This window comes from Marmota monax, unplaced genomic scaffold (assembly GCF_021218885.2).
Source record: "Marmota monax isolate L192 unplaced genomic scaffold, Marmota_monax_Labrador192_F-V1.1 WCK01_AAM20220418_F8-fsc00061, whole genome shotgun sequence".
NCBI classification, from domain to species: Eukaryota; Metazoa; Chordata; class Mammalia; order Rodentia; family Sciuridae; genus Marmota; species Marmota monax.
The window spans coordinates 13,476,999-13,494,261 of NW_026695230.1; the positions used below are offsets into that span (position 1 = coordinate 13,476,999).

Genomic DNA, 17,263 nt, shown 5'->3' on the forward strand with positions numbered 1-17,263 from the left:
GGTCATGTTAATTCTCTGCCTCAGGTTCCTCTTCTGTAAAATGTCATCTTTAAAATGAACCTCCCCCTGTTGTCGTGAGGACAGAAGTGCCCTAGAAACTCGAACATGTTCCACCCATGCACAACAATGCGTTGTTTTTAGCATGATTGAAACATTACAGAGTAGAACCCAGGGCAACCGTCAGCATAACAACATGGCCGCCACGTGCTCCCTGCATGGATTCTTACTGCCGCTTTCTCAGAACCCAGGGGTGAAATGATGGGAGGGGATCTGAGGCAGGCACCAGGAAGAGTCTCCAAGACAAATTTGGGGCTGAGAGATCTTGTGGCCCGAGGCCTGCCTTTTTCTCTCACTCCAGACTGCTACAAAGGTGATCTCTGATGTTCACCAAATCAACAAACAAACCCAAGGTTCTGGGACACAGGGAAGGTAGAAGCTGCGCTGAGGGAGCAGGGAAAAGGGACAGTCCCTAAGGGTGTTTGTATATCTCTTCCCCTACTTCCTCACCAAGCACCCAGCAAGACTGCCTGAAGGTGCAGGGGCTGCGCAGATGTAGCCAGCAGTTGTTCTTCTCACCAGTTAGCTGCACCCCCCTCCCCCAACCAGTCTGCTGCAGACAGACACACGTCCAGTCTCATGCAACTCACCATGCCTTCCGGAAAGAGCCCTGGAGGAAAAAGAGAAAGAAAGCAGGGTGACTATTCTCTTGACCCCTTAGGAGAGGCTAATCCTGTGAGAGGATCCAGACCCTCCCTGCCTGTTCATGGTTGAGGACTTCAAATAGCCTCCTTCCGCTGCATCTTATACTGCATTGTCTCTGCTTCCTGAGGCTTTACTCTTGTTACCACCTCGGTCCCCTGCTACACTGACCTACTGGCAGGATGCTGCTTAAAGGACCATTTCTTGTTTTAACTAAAAATCACATGACTGCCTGCAGTTACGAAAAACACTGGACTCATGCAGAAGATTCCCAATGAGGGAATCTAAGGATTCTTAGGAGCAGAGATCAAGCCACCTCTGATGTGGAGGGTCACTGCCCAAGTTGCTGTGGGCAACTGGCTGGGGAGGTCAACCTTGTCTCTCCTGTCATGCCCCGAAGTTGCACCTGCCATTGATGCAGGATAAATTTCTCTCAACAGGCCAGCAACTAGAATCACTTATAGCAGAGAAGCAGCAAAGTTTTAAGAGCATAATCATTAGAGATAGAAGACTTCGGTTTAAGTGCCCCGCAAGCCATTTTGTTTTGCTGTGTGATCTTGATTGAGCAAGCTACTAAACTTCTCTGGGCTTCAAGTCTCTTATCTCTAAAATGAGAATAAAGGTAAATATCTCAGTGGGATATTGTACATAATTCTTAGGGTACAGGAAATGCTCAAAACATTTTTAAAAATACACTTTTGTTTCTCATTAGGATTCTTATGATATTGGCTTATCCACCTGTGCATCTATCACCCACTAAATGACAATTTGTGTGTAGTGTCTGGGAAAGAATAATGAACTTGGATAACTGCTGGAAAGATCAGTGATACAATTTCCTTCATCACCCTTGGGCTGTGGGCCTTTGGGCATATAACCATTGCTTCCCAGGTCTATTATGAACATCAGTAGGTACCAAAGGGCTTCAAGAGTTGCACTGTGTTCTCATTACTGGGAGTTGTGCCAGAAGGTGTGGCAGAGAGAGGGAGAGGCCAGAGGAAGCACAACATGCAGCTGAGAGATGGTTCTGGAATCTGAAACATCACACTCCCTGACTCAGGAATTCTTTCTGCAGGCCATGCTTCTCTCTGGTTTGTCTTCCTCTTTTCCTGAAAGTAACACAGTGATAAACAAATCCAGCCAGGGAGGGAGGTAGGACAGCGAGGATCTCCTTCCCAGCAGGCTTAACCCCTAGAAGCTCTGCCTCAGAACCAAGGCTGGCTTTCATGTGAGGCTTCACTACCACCACTGGCCCTTGGAGCACCTCTCCGTGAGCCATAGACTGGGTCTCTAGGGAAGGGCCACTCTACATCTCTGCCCCTACCCTTGGCCTGAAATGCACCCGAGGCTTTTTTAAAAGACACACACACACACACACACACACACGTCTAGACATGCAGAGCCTCGAGCCATGACTGGAGTGGGAGGGAGCTTGGGAGGTGTGTTCAGCTGCTTTCTGGGCAGGGGATGCATAACTGCCAACACACTGAACCTCACTATGCCTCTGGGTTAGGAAGTGCTCCCCACTCAGAGATGAAGAAATTGAGCTCAAGGAGGTTCAGGGGCTCAAGTCAGGCTGGCTTAGAGGGTTCAGTTCTTTTCTCTCTGTTGCTCCTGTTCAAAAGGAACAGAGAGAAAAGCTGGGTATCAGGGACGGCTGGAGACAGACTTTGCCCAGCTCTGCTCAGGTCCTGTCCAATGATCCCAACCCACCCCAAATAACAACCTTCTTTTTCTGCTTAAGAACAAAGCTCTAGTTCCAAATTGCAATCCCTTTAAATGTCCTAATATTTCTAATTTCTAAAAGTAAATTGAAAAACAAATAACAAAAACCCAAAAGACAGTGCTAAGGTAGAGAGGGACTTTCTGGGTCATGGCATGTGACCAAATAAATCAGATTCAGAAGAGGAAGAAAAACGTCCTTTTGAAGGTTAACAATTTAAATTCCACCCCGTGTTTATGGCATGACGATTTCATGCTGGTTGGCTTTTTTGGGTACACTTTTTCCTGGAGTGCCACAAAATTAGAATTTTTCAATCACTGCTAATTCCCCTCTCCCCACTTCCCCACCCAAGTTTGTACCTTAAGCATCAAGAGGCATGTTTTGAATGCATGGAAAAGGCTAAACTATAATCATTGGCTGCAGGCTAATCCCTCCTGCAATCCCAATAAATGAAAACTAAATATCAGCAAATGGATGAATTTCGGAGAAACATCTGTGTTCCATTACAGACTCGCTGGCAACAATGGTGTTGACATACTCTGTGTTACCAGTTATTTCCTCTTGGATTTGCCGAGACTGGAGGATTCCTTCTCGTTTCTGAAATGGGGGTGGGGAGAGGGGTTGGGAAGAGGAGAGAGAGAGAGAAAAAAAAAAAAAAGGACTTTAGAAAAATACAGAAAAACTGATTAGCATTCCTGACACTGAGAAAGTTACTGCTCTTTAAGAAACACACCCAGAGAAGCAATAACGCTGGAAGCGAAAAGAAGGTCCTGATTTGGGGGGGACTGGACTGTACCATTAGGATGTGAGTGCATTAGTGTGTAGTCCAAACAAGTAGGCTGTTTCTTGGATGAGGAGGCTTTCCTTTTCTTTATTGGAAGACGTTCTGCTGGAAGCAAACTGCCTCCTGGAGTACACAGTAAACCAAATGGAAATAAAGGCCAGGGTGTGTCTGCCCTCCAGCTGAGGCCACGCGGGGAAGCTGAGAAACACACTTCACTGCAGGGCTGGGAGGGGGAACCCAGGCCAACTCCAGAATTCACACAGAGGCAGCGGGTTGGTTGGTTTGATTTTTTTTAAACTGATGAATAGGGGAGCTTTTAAGTAAGTAGTCCGATCCTCACCTAAGTATCAGGTTGACTCTTTGAGAAAAGGTTAAGCACCCTGGAGACTCGCTCCGTCCATCACCTGTCCGCCCCTCTCCCATCAGTTCATCCTCCTCTTACCTACTGAACAGTGCCTTCTAGATATGAGGCCCTGTGCTGGAGGCACAATAATACTGTAGAGCATATAATGTGATTTTAGGCCTTAAGAAACTTGGAGTAAAATGGGGATGAGGAGGAGGCAGGTGAGGATGGTCCCCCTCAATGGGCCTGGTTCATGCCCTGTGGATGGGGTCTCTTCTGTTCTCCAAAGTGTTAATAAACGATGTGGTCACTCTCTGCAGAGAGAAAGGGCTGGAGCCAGCATTTTCAGGTCAGAGGGTCAGGGAAATCTTGCGAGGGGAGGGTGTCCTGGAGCAAGAACTTTGAGGGAAGATGGGATTTGGCTGGACACTGAGGAGAGGTCATTCCAGTGGCAAGAATGACTCCAGCCAAAAGGCAGAGTTAGGACAGCACCAATGTGTTCCAGAGACTGTTTGGAGGCCGGTGTGTGTGGGGGGTGGTGTTAGTCAGTGGGTAGCTTGGAGTACCTGTTTGGAGAGTTTAGCCCTCATCCTATGGACAAGGAACCAATGAAGGGAAATCAGGAGGGAGAGTCACTCTCCTGGGTCCCTAACACAGCCAGCAGGATACTCCAAGGACCTGGCCGTGGCATGGGATTGACAGCAAATTCATCTTCCCAAAGGCTGAGTGTTAGGAAGGGGCCTCTGGGCCTGGGGGAGAAGGGCGCTCAGCTGCCTTCTTGAGCCTCCTGCCCAAACTTCCAGAGATGTCCCCTTGCGTTCCCAGTAGCCACAGACACGAGGGCCCTTGCAGAACACTGTTACTTAGGGAAAGGCAGGGCTGGTTAAGCAAGCATCATCCGAATTAGATGAAGAAGAATGGACTATCAAAGCAAATAGGAAGTTAAGAAAGAAAAAAAGGTATTCAAAGGGAACCAGGTGAAAATAAATCAGGACTTTATCCAAATTCAGTTTTAAAATATCCAATTTTTGCACAGATCTAATGGAGTGCTGTATCTTATGGGATCATTCACAGACACAGAACCTCATCTTCAGGTTCATGCAGAATTAAACGCAAACGGAGAAGAAAAACGTGGGTTCAACAGCCCCTCTCGCGGCACCCTCGCTCAGTGGCATCACACTTGTCCCCTAGAGAGCTCTCCCTGCAGTTCAGCAGCGACTTTCTGCCAATGTGGAGTCTTGCTTGTTTGCCTGTTCTCCTGATAAAGCAAAACACCCTGTAAAACCTGGCAAGCACCGATGCCACTTTACGTAATGAGTCCCCCCACCCACCCCCATGTCCTCCTGCTAACAAAACTGCCCACAGGAGAAAAGAAACCAACAGCAGCCTTCTGGTGGCCCATAACTGAGATCAAAGTAAGGCATGAGCAGTGGCGCCTGCAGAGAGCACTCTTTCAAAATAGGAGCCCCTCTCCCTGCTCAAATCTTCAATTGTTCTTGGGTGTTTTTTTTTTTTTTTGTAATCCCAACTGGCAGATTTTATTATTTCTGTTAGAGGTCTGTTTATTCAAGCTGGTAAGAAAAATACTAAGATGTTCGATACATTAATGGATAGAGAATGGGGGATGGACTGTCACAAAATGAAGTAAAAGGCCAGTTGGCATAAAAGTATTTATCTCTACTAGCCATGGAAGACCTCTGCATGAACAGAATGGCAGTATGCTTAGTTGTGAGAAATATTTTTTTCCATGTTAATGACATCTAGTCACCAAGGTACTCTTTTATGAATTACTCCAGGCAGCATGATTTTAAAAGACAGACTGTTTTATTTTTAGAGCAATTGTAGGGTTCACAGTGAAATGGAGAGGAAGGTGCAGGAACTGCCCATCTTTCCTCTGCCCCCTCATGGGGTCCTATCTTGTCCACTATGAACAACTTGCAGAACAGTGGGATACTGTTCAAAATGAGGAGCCTGTACCCCTACATCCATCTCATCCACAGTCCATTCTTTATGTTGGGGTTCACCTTGGTGCCGCCCTGCTCAATCTATTCATCCCTCCTTCCCCAGTGGTAGTTTTTAAAAACAGAATGAGATGGGTTAGGATAACACAATGGAGATGGCCTGGTTCTCTAGGAGGAAGCCTGTTCCAGGACACTCACAGTGTACATAAAATGTCAAGCACGAGGCCTGACACAGGCGAGGAGCTCCACAAACAAAGACAGTACCTAGTACCTGGTGGTCAGCTGCACTTCTGGTCTGAGCCACACAGCTTTCTGCTGGCTGCTGACAGCCCTGTCTGCTTCCTATCTGTGGTCTACCCCCTGCAGGCAGGCCCAAGGTGATATATTTCTATTATGCTCTCTTGATGCTTCATAGAGTTAAGTCCAGAAGATGTGGAAGAAATGCTTTTCCCTTACAGCCTGACTGATCAATTGCTTAGGAGCACAGTGGTGTCCTCCCCTCCTGCCAACATTTGATCCCTGAGAGTTCAGCTCAAAGTCCTTTTGTCCTGGAAACGGGTCTGACTAGGCAAAGTTTACCAGCCCTCAAGTCTCTCCCTCACTGAGGGAAGGCAGAGCTGCCATCTTGTTCTCTATTCCAGGAACCCTGGCTAGTCCTGGACATCCAGCGAGCTGCTTGTATGGGGAGCTCTCCCTTGTAGCATGTTTATTTGGAAAAGAACAGAAATGAGCAAACAAAATGATGACCTTTTGCTAAATGGGCATAAAGCTGGAAAATAAAATTGCATTTGAATACTTAACAGGGTTAGAAGCAGAGGGAGATAGTCATGGGGAGCGAGCACACCCTCATTGTGGAAATTACACAGCCATATGCGAATGGAAATTCCATCCAACAATCTGGAAAAGATGACTTGAAGTCCCAGCTGTGCTTCACTGGGCGGTTGAGAAGCAGCAGTGCCTCCAGGACTGACCTGCCAGTGGGGTCTCTTATACACACACTACCTTATGCACCATACCTGCCTCTCCCCAATACCTGTCCATCATTTGTTTAACTTAAACACACACACACACACACACACACACACATTCTCTATGACATGTTGGGGACTCTGCACACTCCTGTACACAAATGCACATATAGCATGTGCACATAGGCATACATCCTTCTGACCCTACTACATACACTATACAAACATACACAACACACACTCTTAGCTGCACATTGCACAAACCATTCTTCTACAAAACACGTAAACCCCAGGCACACACCTCCCACAACACTATACTGCACACAAGCACATTTCCCCCTGTCCTTTGCACACTTGTTCGGGATAGTGCAGCTTGCACTGGAAAGCTCCCCTGGGTGCCTCTCAACACACTTGTATCCATCCAGCTGTACTTCCACCAATCTACCCAGCATGCCTTCACTGTCACAGGAACTCAGTCTCTAAAACTCTTTAGTGGCACACATGCTTGTGGTGGCGGTGTCCATCTTACCTGGACCACGACCACTTGGATGGAAACATGGTCTGGGAGTCGGATTGGTGCTCGGAAATACTGAGACAGAGCAACCAGCAGATGCAAGATGGCCACCAGGCTCTTGGCGTGAACAGCTGAAATGGAAGAGGGTTTAGAAATTAGGAGTCTCAGGTGCTAGGCAATAGAAGCAGAGATTCAAAATGCAGCAGTACCCTATCCAATGCTCCCTTAACCCTAAAGGTGAAGGGACACCCTTGGTCATCACATGCCTCACCCTGGAACCCTCAGTTTTTGGTCTTCTTGGATTGTATTATTGCTGGATGTCCAATGTGTCACCTATACTCTAATCCCAGGTTCCCATCAGGACCCTGACAACTGCTGGGTTCTGAGCTCAGATCTGTCCCTGCAGCCCCATGTTCCTGTTTACTCCATTTGGATAACCATGAGCATGTCTGCTCTGCACCCTCTCCCTTCCCATGTGACTCTGAACTCTGGATTATCACCACTATCTCTGCCCCTAGGCTGAACATGAATCAGACCCTCAACAGATGGACACTAAGTCAGGAACCCCTCCTTTGTTCAGGACTTTGAAGATCCCTAGAGGAAGACAAGAGGGCTATCCTGAGGCTGTTGCTGCTCTCTCAGTGTAGGCAATGCCCTGGGGGAGTAGCTGGGAGGGATGTTCATGACCCAGCAGGCGTCCAGACCTGCTGAGCCAGGTGCTGAACGGTAAGCCATTTCTACTAGGGAAGCTTGGCCCTATTGGGTTGGTGTTTTCTGGGTAGAGAAGAAAAAGACTGATTTGATGAGGTGCCTATAGGGTCAGGCTGCCTGCACCTTAAATTCTGACTTCATTAATTCTACCATTTATCTACTGGCTACCGACCTTGGGGTGGAGAGTACTTATGTGAATACACAAGTTGTAAGGATTTCCAAAGATAAATAAAGCTCCTGGAACACAGCAGGTACCCAGGAATGACAGGTATGTTTTTATTATAACTTATGTGAAAGTACCTGGCACCTCGGCAATTAATTAAAACATGTTAGCTTTCTTCCCCACCTTTCTCATAAAAGGAAGACTCGCCAGATACTTTACCAGTCTTCATGGTCCTACCAGATTCGTGGCTCCTCATTACAGAGAACATTTAAGGGAAGAACCCAAAGTGCCCATTTTGTGCACTTAGCATGCACTGAGGCATTATTCGGGGTCCTTCTGTCTTCCTTAAGAGCAATAAATCTGCTTTAACAGCAGTTTTGAGAAATTACCAAGAAAGGAAATGATTCAGACATCCCTTTGGCATTCATTAGAGTTTCTGGTCATCACTGCTATTTCAAAGAAGGATTTCTGCTGACTCTGAGTGGCAGCTCAACATTTACTACCAAACAGTAGACAATGGCTCCAGACTCCCAGCCTTCCAGAAGGATTCAGTTCTGGGCATTGACTACCAAGTTTTACCCAGAGTTAAAACCTCAAAGAAGGCTACTGTCTGGGAATGTAACTCAGTGGTAGAGTACTTGCCTAGTGTGCAAGAGACTCTGGGTTCAATCCCCAGCACTGCAAGAAACAAAAAAATAAAGCCACGGAACAAAAAGCCCCGTATGGGGGCTGACCCATTGGTATGACATGGTCATTGAGGATCCAGACATAATATGGTCACTGAGGGACAGAGACAGGGTTTGTACTTCTGGTCATAACTCATGCCACCTACAGGCTTGACCCTGAGGGTTGTAAGCATATTTGCATATGTGCTTTTAACGACAAAACATTATGCTGGAAAAGTTGTGGGTGAAGAAATTGTTCTTATCACCTGTGACATTATATGTCATCTAGACTGTCTTGGTGAGTAACAGAGCAATATCGAAAGCATCAGACCCTTTCAATGAATGCTCTGCTCTCCTGGGAATTTTTTTTCAAAAGAAAGAATCTGTGTCTGTCTTTCTGTCTCTTGTGCGCACGCACACACACATACACAATGTAGACAGAGATGTTCACTACTGTGTAATGTATCATTAAAAACACAACTCTGAAAGACATTTATATCCAGTACAAGAGAATGGTTTTAATTTCTGTGGTTTCAGTTACCCACAGTCAACTGTGGTCCAAAAGTACTTAAAAAAAAAATTCCAGAAATAAATAATCAGCGTAACATTGCATGTCATTCTGAGTTGTGTGATGAATCTTGGGCTATGCTACTCTGTCCTGCCCAAGATGTGAATCAACCCTTGTCCAGTGTGTCCACACTGTATATGCTACTCACCCATTAGTCGTTTGTAGCTATCTCAGTTATAAGATTGACTGTCTTGGCAGCACAGTGCTTGTGTTAGTGTACTTAATGATGGCCCCAAAGTGTAAGAATAGTGACGCTGGCAATTCAGATACGGCAAAGAGAAGATATGAAGTGTTTTCTTTAAGTGAAAAGGTAAAAGTTCTCAAGTATATGCTGAGGTTGCTTAGATCTATGGTAAGAGTGAATGTTTTTTTCTGTGAAATTGTGAAAAAGGAAAAAGAAATTCTTGTAAGTTTTCCTGGGCACCTCAAACCACAAAAGGTATGGCAACAGTGTATGACAAATGCTTAGTTAACATGGAAAAGGCATTAAATTTGTGCATGTACAGGAAAAAACAGCACATATAAGGTTTGGTACTATCTGTGGTTTCAGGCATCCAGTGGCGGTCTTGGAACTTATCCTTCTTGGATAAGGGAGTGCTATTATTTTGATGTGTGTGTGTGTGTGTGTATGTTATTGTGTATATATTATATACATTATACGTATATTATATACACACACAAATAAAATATTGTACACACAAATTACTTTCTGCACAGACAGACACACACACTACTTGAAGAAACACTACAGTGTTCACAGTGCCTAACCCTGGGTGGACAGCTAATGGGGCTAGATGTGCAGGCTTGGTACCCAGAGTCTGCAGTGGACTTTCTGGGTCTGACTCCTGGCTCCATTATTCATCACCCATGTGACCCTGGTTAGCTACACTTCTTTAGCAATTATTATTGTATTTAATATGTGCCAGTCATTCTTCTTGGTTCCAGGGATATAGGAGGAAGAAACAAAACCCCCCTGTCCTCATGAAGCTCATATTCATAATGTCTTAACTTCTCTATGCCTTGCTTTCTCCATCTGTGAAATAGGGATAATAAGTTCTTACTTCAGAGGGTCGAGAGAGGAGTATGACAAGGATAAAAATGCGAAGTGTTTAGAAAAACACAAGGGATACAATGAGCACCATAGCATGTAGTAGATATTAATACTTAACTTTTTTCCAAATGACCTGTGTTTACTAAATTTTCACTAATGAAAACTATAGAGCAAGTCGAGCTTAAACAACTTAATGCAGTGGTATCCTGTTTCTCTTGCTTTTTCAGAATTGTGCTTTGGAGACTGGGACTTAGAAAGATTGTCTCTTTCTCTATATATTTATAAAATATGTGAGTGATGAGGGGGGAAAAGAGAGAAAGAAAACTACTGTTATAAGTAGAAGAAAAGAAATACCTATACACTTAGATCAAAGAGTTTGGTAACCTAGCAGCCCCTTCCTGCCACCCTTGTCCTGAGCACAGTGACAACATGACGTCCCCAGATACACAGCTAGTGCTGGTAACAGTGAGGAGGGCTGGAGCCTTTCTCTCCTCGAGCCTGCATGTTCCTTATGGAATGCACCAACCACCACCCCTTGTCTTCTGGAAGCCCTGAGGTGCCAGAAGTAGCTAGCCCCTGAGCCGGTCATTCCCTCTGACCTAGTAGTTCGTCTCTGTTCCAGAGACCGACCTATGGGGATAACTTAGGAAAAGCAAACAGAGACACAAGTTCAGACATTGAACTTGGCACTATCTGATTTTAGCAATAGGTTGGAAAACGCTCTGATCAACAGCAACTCGGGGATTACTTAACTGTAGATCTACCCCAGCAGATAAAAGCATTGTCAAAATTATAACTGTGAAGACCACAAGGACACAAAAAATATATGTATGATAAAACATTAAGAAAAAACAACCACACAGTGGTGCCATGACTTAACCAAGTAAAAATATACATTGATGTGGCCAGTAGTGGGGGAAAAACAAAAGTAGCTAAAACAGGGTGGTAATATGAGTAATTATTTTTCTTGTACACACTTCCCCATAAGAAATTAAAGTAAGCACGAACCAAAACATTCATAGTCACTGAAGTCAGTTCTTAATGTGGCTTTAAAAAAAATTCCATCCTTTTATCTCAGTCTTTCCTAAATTGGGTGCCATGATAAATTAGAAGTGTTTATTTTGTTATAGGGGGTCAGACAGACAGATGACCGTAGGCAAGGGAGTGGTAAACAGGATTAAGCAAAGCTAAGTGGTTCTTTCTTCCAGGACTTCTCTAATGTTTGTCTCTACTGAGGATTTCTAAAACACAGATACCTTCTCCAAACCAGGAACTCCACCCCCACGACCAATCAGCCCACCCTAATAACCTTCACCATCCTGAGGGTGGAGATACCAGCAAATAACATTCAACCCCACCTACTGTTTGTTTGTTTTTTAAGGGAGATCTCCACTTTAAGTTGTGTCAGTCGGATATAACCGAGTATAGTGCTAATACTTGAAACAAAGGGAAAAAACAGTCAAATAATTTTATTAATCTAAATTCTACTTTTAGGGAGAACAAAGCAACTTTGGGCTCCCTCATAGGAAATAAGTTGTCATTGCTAGACTCTGCGATCTGCAGATTCAATGTAGATTCAGATATGGGCTCATCATGTCTATGTTAGACAGCAGGCCCTTAAGGCAGCCAAGGAATTAATGATTGACATTTTCGGAGATCCTTGAGCTATGCTGCCTGTGAAAGGCTGAATTTAAAACTCCTGTTCCAGGTCCTGTGACCTGAGACCCTCAGCTGTATCTTTGAAGGGGGTGTGGCTGGGCATGGACTGTGGACAGACATGGCTGAGTCCTTGTTCACTGCTTGTCGGCTGCACGGATGTGCAGACCCCAGAGTCCCAAAGACTCTGACACTGGAGAAGATAGCTTTTTCAAGAGGCTGTGCTGGGTCTCAGATGTGGCTCACCAAGTTTGTTTCCTTCTCCCAATCTCACGTGAGGTTTATATAGAAAAGCCTTTTATACCAAAGGGACACTGCATTTTGACATCCTTCCCACATCCCACCAGAGGTACATCTCACTTAAAGATGGATGGGTTCACACTCAGGACCTGCCAGTTTAGGGATGGCTTCCTGGTAGACACCACAGTGTTATATCACAGGTCCCTTTCTTTTTCTTTTTTTCTTTTAATATGTTGTTTTTAGTTGTAAATGGTCACGATAACTATATTTTATTTATTTATTTTTATTTAGTGCTGAGGATGGAACTCAGTGCCTTGCATGTGTCAGGAGAGCATTGTACCACTAAGTCACAACCCCAGCTCCAGCAGGTCCCATTTCTTTGTTCCACTCACAGTCCACATTCCACTTGATGCTTCTGGGAGGAAGCTTCAGGGTTTCGTTGATCTTCTCCAAGACGGTCTGTAGCTTTTGCTTCTGCGCAATCTCTGACTGGGTAACCTCAGCGACATTTAGCTTCTCGCTCTCAAGTTTCTCTGGGTGAGAAGGGAAAAGAGAGCAGCTGTTATCCTGGGCTGCAGACAACCCTAATTCATGCACTTATTCACTCATTCACACACCCACTCACCAAAACAGGGGCCCCCAGTATCTGTAGGGAATTGGTTCCGGGATCCCTCTACACGTACTAAAGCTCGCAGTGCTCAGTCCCCTATATAAAATGGTATAATATTTGCATATAACCTGTGTACATCCTTTCATACATTTCAATCATCTCTAAGCTATTTATATTAAAATGTAGATGCTATATGTTGTTATGCTGTGCCATTTGGGGATTAACAAGAAAGAAACATCTGTACATGTCCAGCATAGACGTAATTTTTGTTGAATATTTTGGATCCACACTTAGTTGAACCTGCACAGATACAGAGGGCTAACTGTACTGGCGCCTACCAGGGGAGGGATACTACTGCCCATCTGATGTTGGTACTAGTGGCAGCATTATTGTAAAGCCTTTTGACTGGGTCTTGAACACCTGGGACCACAGAAGGGGGCACTTAACCTATTTTGTCATATGTGAATTCTTGTCCATCATTCTTGGGTGTCTCCCTTCTTTTCAATTCCGTCTTCTCCAAGGGTATCCCTGTGCCAACTGGACAGCCTCTCTGCTTCCCCTGGGCAGAATCAGTCGGGTCCTTATTCAAAACATTCTGTCCATTCCTGTACACGATGTACACATTTGATCATATCTATCGGATTTGAGCATCTTTCCTTTTAAGGCCCACCTGGAAGGTAACTTATTTGACATGTCCTATTTCATCAGTTCTGAGGCACACACTTTTCACATTATAACGTCCCTAAAATCAGGTTCTATCTTAAAAGCGATGGCATCCTACAGCTGCTGCCAGCCAGGTGGAAGACATGAGAGTTATTACTGCCTCCATACAGGTGAACTTGGCCATAGCTCTTGAAATACATCGCCTACTTCTAGAGTCACCTAATTCATTCTCCACAACTCATTCAGGATTGACAGAACTGACACTCTGAAATGAGTTTAAATGGCTTTCCTCTGTAGTTTTGAGGGCTGCCATACAAACAAATTAAACCTGACATCAGCGGTCCCTTTAGTCCTTACAGTATTTATTTTGAGCAACTGTAGCTTATACAAACCAAGTGCCCCTTGGGTAATCTTTTGAAGATGAGGTTGCCCACTGGGGAATGTCTGTGGTTCTGTGATTTATCAATCCTTTTCAGCTTCCCAATAGAACCATTTCAGGTGGGTCCCATCTATGATGCCTGAACAATTCTCTTTCTCTTCCTTTGTTCAAGTCATCCTTCTTCATTCCTGAAGTTCCAGGGATTTAACAAGCATAGATCTAAATGTCTCTCTTGACTGGTATATCTTGAAGAGAACCTGGCTGCCTTTCCCATTTTCAGGCTGAATTCTTATTTTGGATCCTCTCCTACTAAAGAAACAGTAAGCTGTTCCCTGCCCCCCCCCCCATTATTTTTAGATGATGTGACTCTCTGATAGATAGAAACCAGTTGTTTTCTTTGTACACTGTAACTACCAGCACTGGGGAGAGGCTGCCCAAACACTGGGCTGAGAAACTTGAGAAGCCCTATATTGGCTTGGAGGAGAAGACTGCTGGGATAGATTAGCAATGACTTGTCTTGGGAGTGGGCCGGGTAGGCGGGGAAGGGAGGAGTGGCATGAGAGCCACTTATTTGCTGGCTTTGCTGTATTACACGTTGTCTATGAATTTTCATATTCATAAGCTTCTGTTGGCATTGGACTTAAGAGTGAAAGGCTTAGGGTTCTGTTTTCTAGGTCAACCATTTTTTCTTGCACTGTTGTCCATTTCATTCTTACTCTTTAAAAATTGGTGTGCCATAGTGAGAAATATACATTTGGTCTTCTCACCCACCCACTTCCTGCCACAGAGATTCTAAGAGCCCTGTGACTTCCTGGATGGAAGCATCTTGTTTTGTTGTGGTTGTTGTTTTGTTTTTGTTCCCCAGTTCCTGAAAGAGCTCTGGAGTGATGAAGGTTGCCAGGGGAACCAACCATGTGATTCAAGCACTGGTACTTTCAGTCCACCTACATCTGAGGGTGGGAGAGCAGGGGACTGAGTCAATCCCCAGTGGCCAAAGCTTCTGGGTTGGTGAACACACCAAGGTGCTCGAGGGTGGTGCACCCAGACAGGGATAGAGGCTCCCTGGCACCTCTGTCGTACTGTACCCTGGGCATTCCTTTCATTCAGCTGTTCCTGAGTTTTATCTTTAGTAATAAACTGGTACCCTCAACTGCCTTCCTGGATTCTGTGAGCCACTTTAGCAAATTATTGAATCAGAGGAGGGATAATGGGGAGCTCTGGTCTATAGCCAGTTGGTCAGAAGTATGGGAGGCCCAGCCCAGACACGTGATTGCCATCCAAGGTGAGGCACTGAGCCCTTTAATCAGTGGGGGGCTCCTTTAGGGTAGTTAGTGACAGAATTAAATTGGAGTCCTCAGATAATTGCTTGGTGTGGAAAACCCACTCATTTGGTGACAGAAGTGTTGCAAGCATAGAGAAATCAATTGGGATTTCTTAGTTTCAACTTTACTCCTTACCTACTAGAGCATGCACTGTTTTTCTCTTTGTACCAATTTTTTTTTTATTTTTAACGAAACTATGATAGTCTAAATTAAATAACTAAAATTGTAATGCATTCTTCCTAGAATTCCATTTTTAGCATCTGCCATTGCTTATTTAGGAGAAGGGTTTTTAAGGCTTTGCTTTATTTCTTTTGCATTATAAAGATTTTAAAAAATTTAATTCTGCTTTTTTTTCTACTTTAGTCATTATATTTTAGGTTATCTTCTTGTTTTTAATTTTCGTTGGATATTTTATCTTAGACATTGATATTGGTATTAAGTGGATTTTCACAGAGAATATATCTCAAAGTAATCTTTATTAACAAACATATAGAAGAGTTCTTCATCTCCCTTTTTTAAAGAAGGAGATTCCCACTCCACATTATATATCCAATGGATTTAAAATCAGCATAATAAGTGACGCAGCACAATTCACAATAGCTAAGATATGGAGTCAACCTAAGTGCCCTTCAACAGATAAATGGAAATGTGGTATATATACGCAATGGAGTATTATTCAGCCGTAAAGAATGACTTTATGATATTTGCCAATAAACGGATGTATCTGGAGACTGTCATGTTAAGTGAAATATAATAATAATAATAATAATAATAATAATAATAATAAGCCAATTCCCCCCAAACCAAAGATCAAATGTTTTTGCTGATACACGGAAGTTAACCCACAAAAAGAGGGGGAGAAGAAGAATAGAAGTTTAGTGGATTAGAAAAAGGAAAATGAGGGAAGGGAGGGGGATTGGAAAAGAAAAGACAGTGGAATGAATATGTAATATGTAATTTTCTATGTATATACATATACATATATATATATATACATATATATATATATGAATACAGTGAAACTTATCAGCGTGTACATCCGTAAGACTGGGGTCCTAATTAAAGTAAGATATTCCGTGCTTATATATAATTATATCAAAATGAACTCTACTGTCATGTGTAACAAAAAAGAACCAATTAAAAAAATGAGATTTTACTGTGTACATATTTTCACTACTGACTTTTCCCCACACAAATGTATCATGAGTATATTTCTAGGTCAATACACATGTATATATTCATTCTTTAAAAAAACTGCTTACTATGTCATAGGGCCTATTACATATTCAACCATTCCCTTGTAGAGGTATAGCCAAGTTATATCCCATTCTTCCTCTATTTGCAGTAAAATTGCAATAAAAATCCTTTATTATTGCTGATTATTATTGGTAAAAACAGAAGCTATTTCTTTACAGATTTTCTTCTCATATCTAGTCATCTTACCAAATCCTCTCATTATTCTTTTAGAGTCTTCAGCATTTTCTGGGTATGCACAAATAAGACAAAACAGTTACCTCTATTTTGCAAGCTTATGTCACTTATTTCAAAGTGACATTTCAAAATAAAATATTTGAGAAGCTCTTGTGCTATTCCTATCTCTTTCTTTAAAATATTTAAACCTCAAACCAAATACTTCTATAGTTAAATAGCAATTTTATTTAATGCTAACCAAGGATTTAAAGATAATTTCTTTTTCAAGACTCCTAGTTTCCCTCTTTTGTTCTTTTAGGCTAATATTAACTAGCTTTTCGAATTTTCTATGGCTGGAGTTTTATTCTTCTAGGAAACCATTCTTGCATGTTTTCACAGTTTTGCAAATTGCTCATAATTAGTTTTAGCTTCTTACAAAGTAGCAGGTATTATTTCAAAATAGGAAACGATTTAGTAATTTTTCTGATTATTCTGTGACTATTTCAGTTGTCTTAATAACACTGTACTAATGTAATCACCCTTCAAAGAATTAGAATATGTAAAATAATACTCTTTCCAGTATGAGTGACTCCTGAATTTCGAATTTTTTTTTTTTGCTTAAAAACGAGGAACATTTGGTTAGAAAATTTAAATTGCATCAGAGAATTTGGTCTGTTGACTAATTTGTTGAAATTTGCTTCATGGACATAGTTAGATTCTGTATGAGTTCCATGTGCAGTTGAAAAGAAATACACACTCTGGTATTTCTTTTCCCACTCTGGTTTGTAGGTGTATTCTATGCTATATGCAGGCCAGATTTAGTTAATTACATTGTC

At 43.1% G+C, this 17,263-nt stretch overlaps 1 protein-coding gene and 1 non-coding gene across 2 annotated transcripts in view; one reads left to right on the top strand and one right to left on the bottom strand.

Moving 5' to 3' along the window:
• Window positions 1–17,263, bottom strand: part of Parva (parvin alpha) — a 154,364-nt gene that overhangs the window by 18,290 nt on the left and 118,811 nt on the right. The window contains exons 5-8 of the mRNA XM_046438051.2: window positions 12,436–12,576; window positions 7,005–7,120; window positions 2,958–3,016; window positions 648–667 (exon numbers count right to left, since the gene is read on the bottom strand). Coding sequence (XP_046294007.1) covers window positions 648–667; window positions 2,958–3,016; window positions 7,005–7,120; window positions 12,436–12,576 — 336 coding nt within the window. The remainder of the gene's footprint in view (window positions 1–647; window positions 668–2,957; window positions 3,017–7,004; window positions 7,121–12,435; window positions 12,577–17,263) is intronic.
• On the top strand, window positions 8,475–8,547 carry Trnat-agu (transfer RNA threonine (anticodon AGU)). The gene has a single exon. It is a non-coding gene; the product is annotated as a tRNA-Thr (tRNA).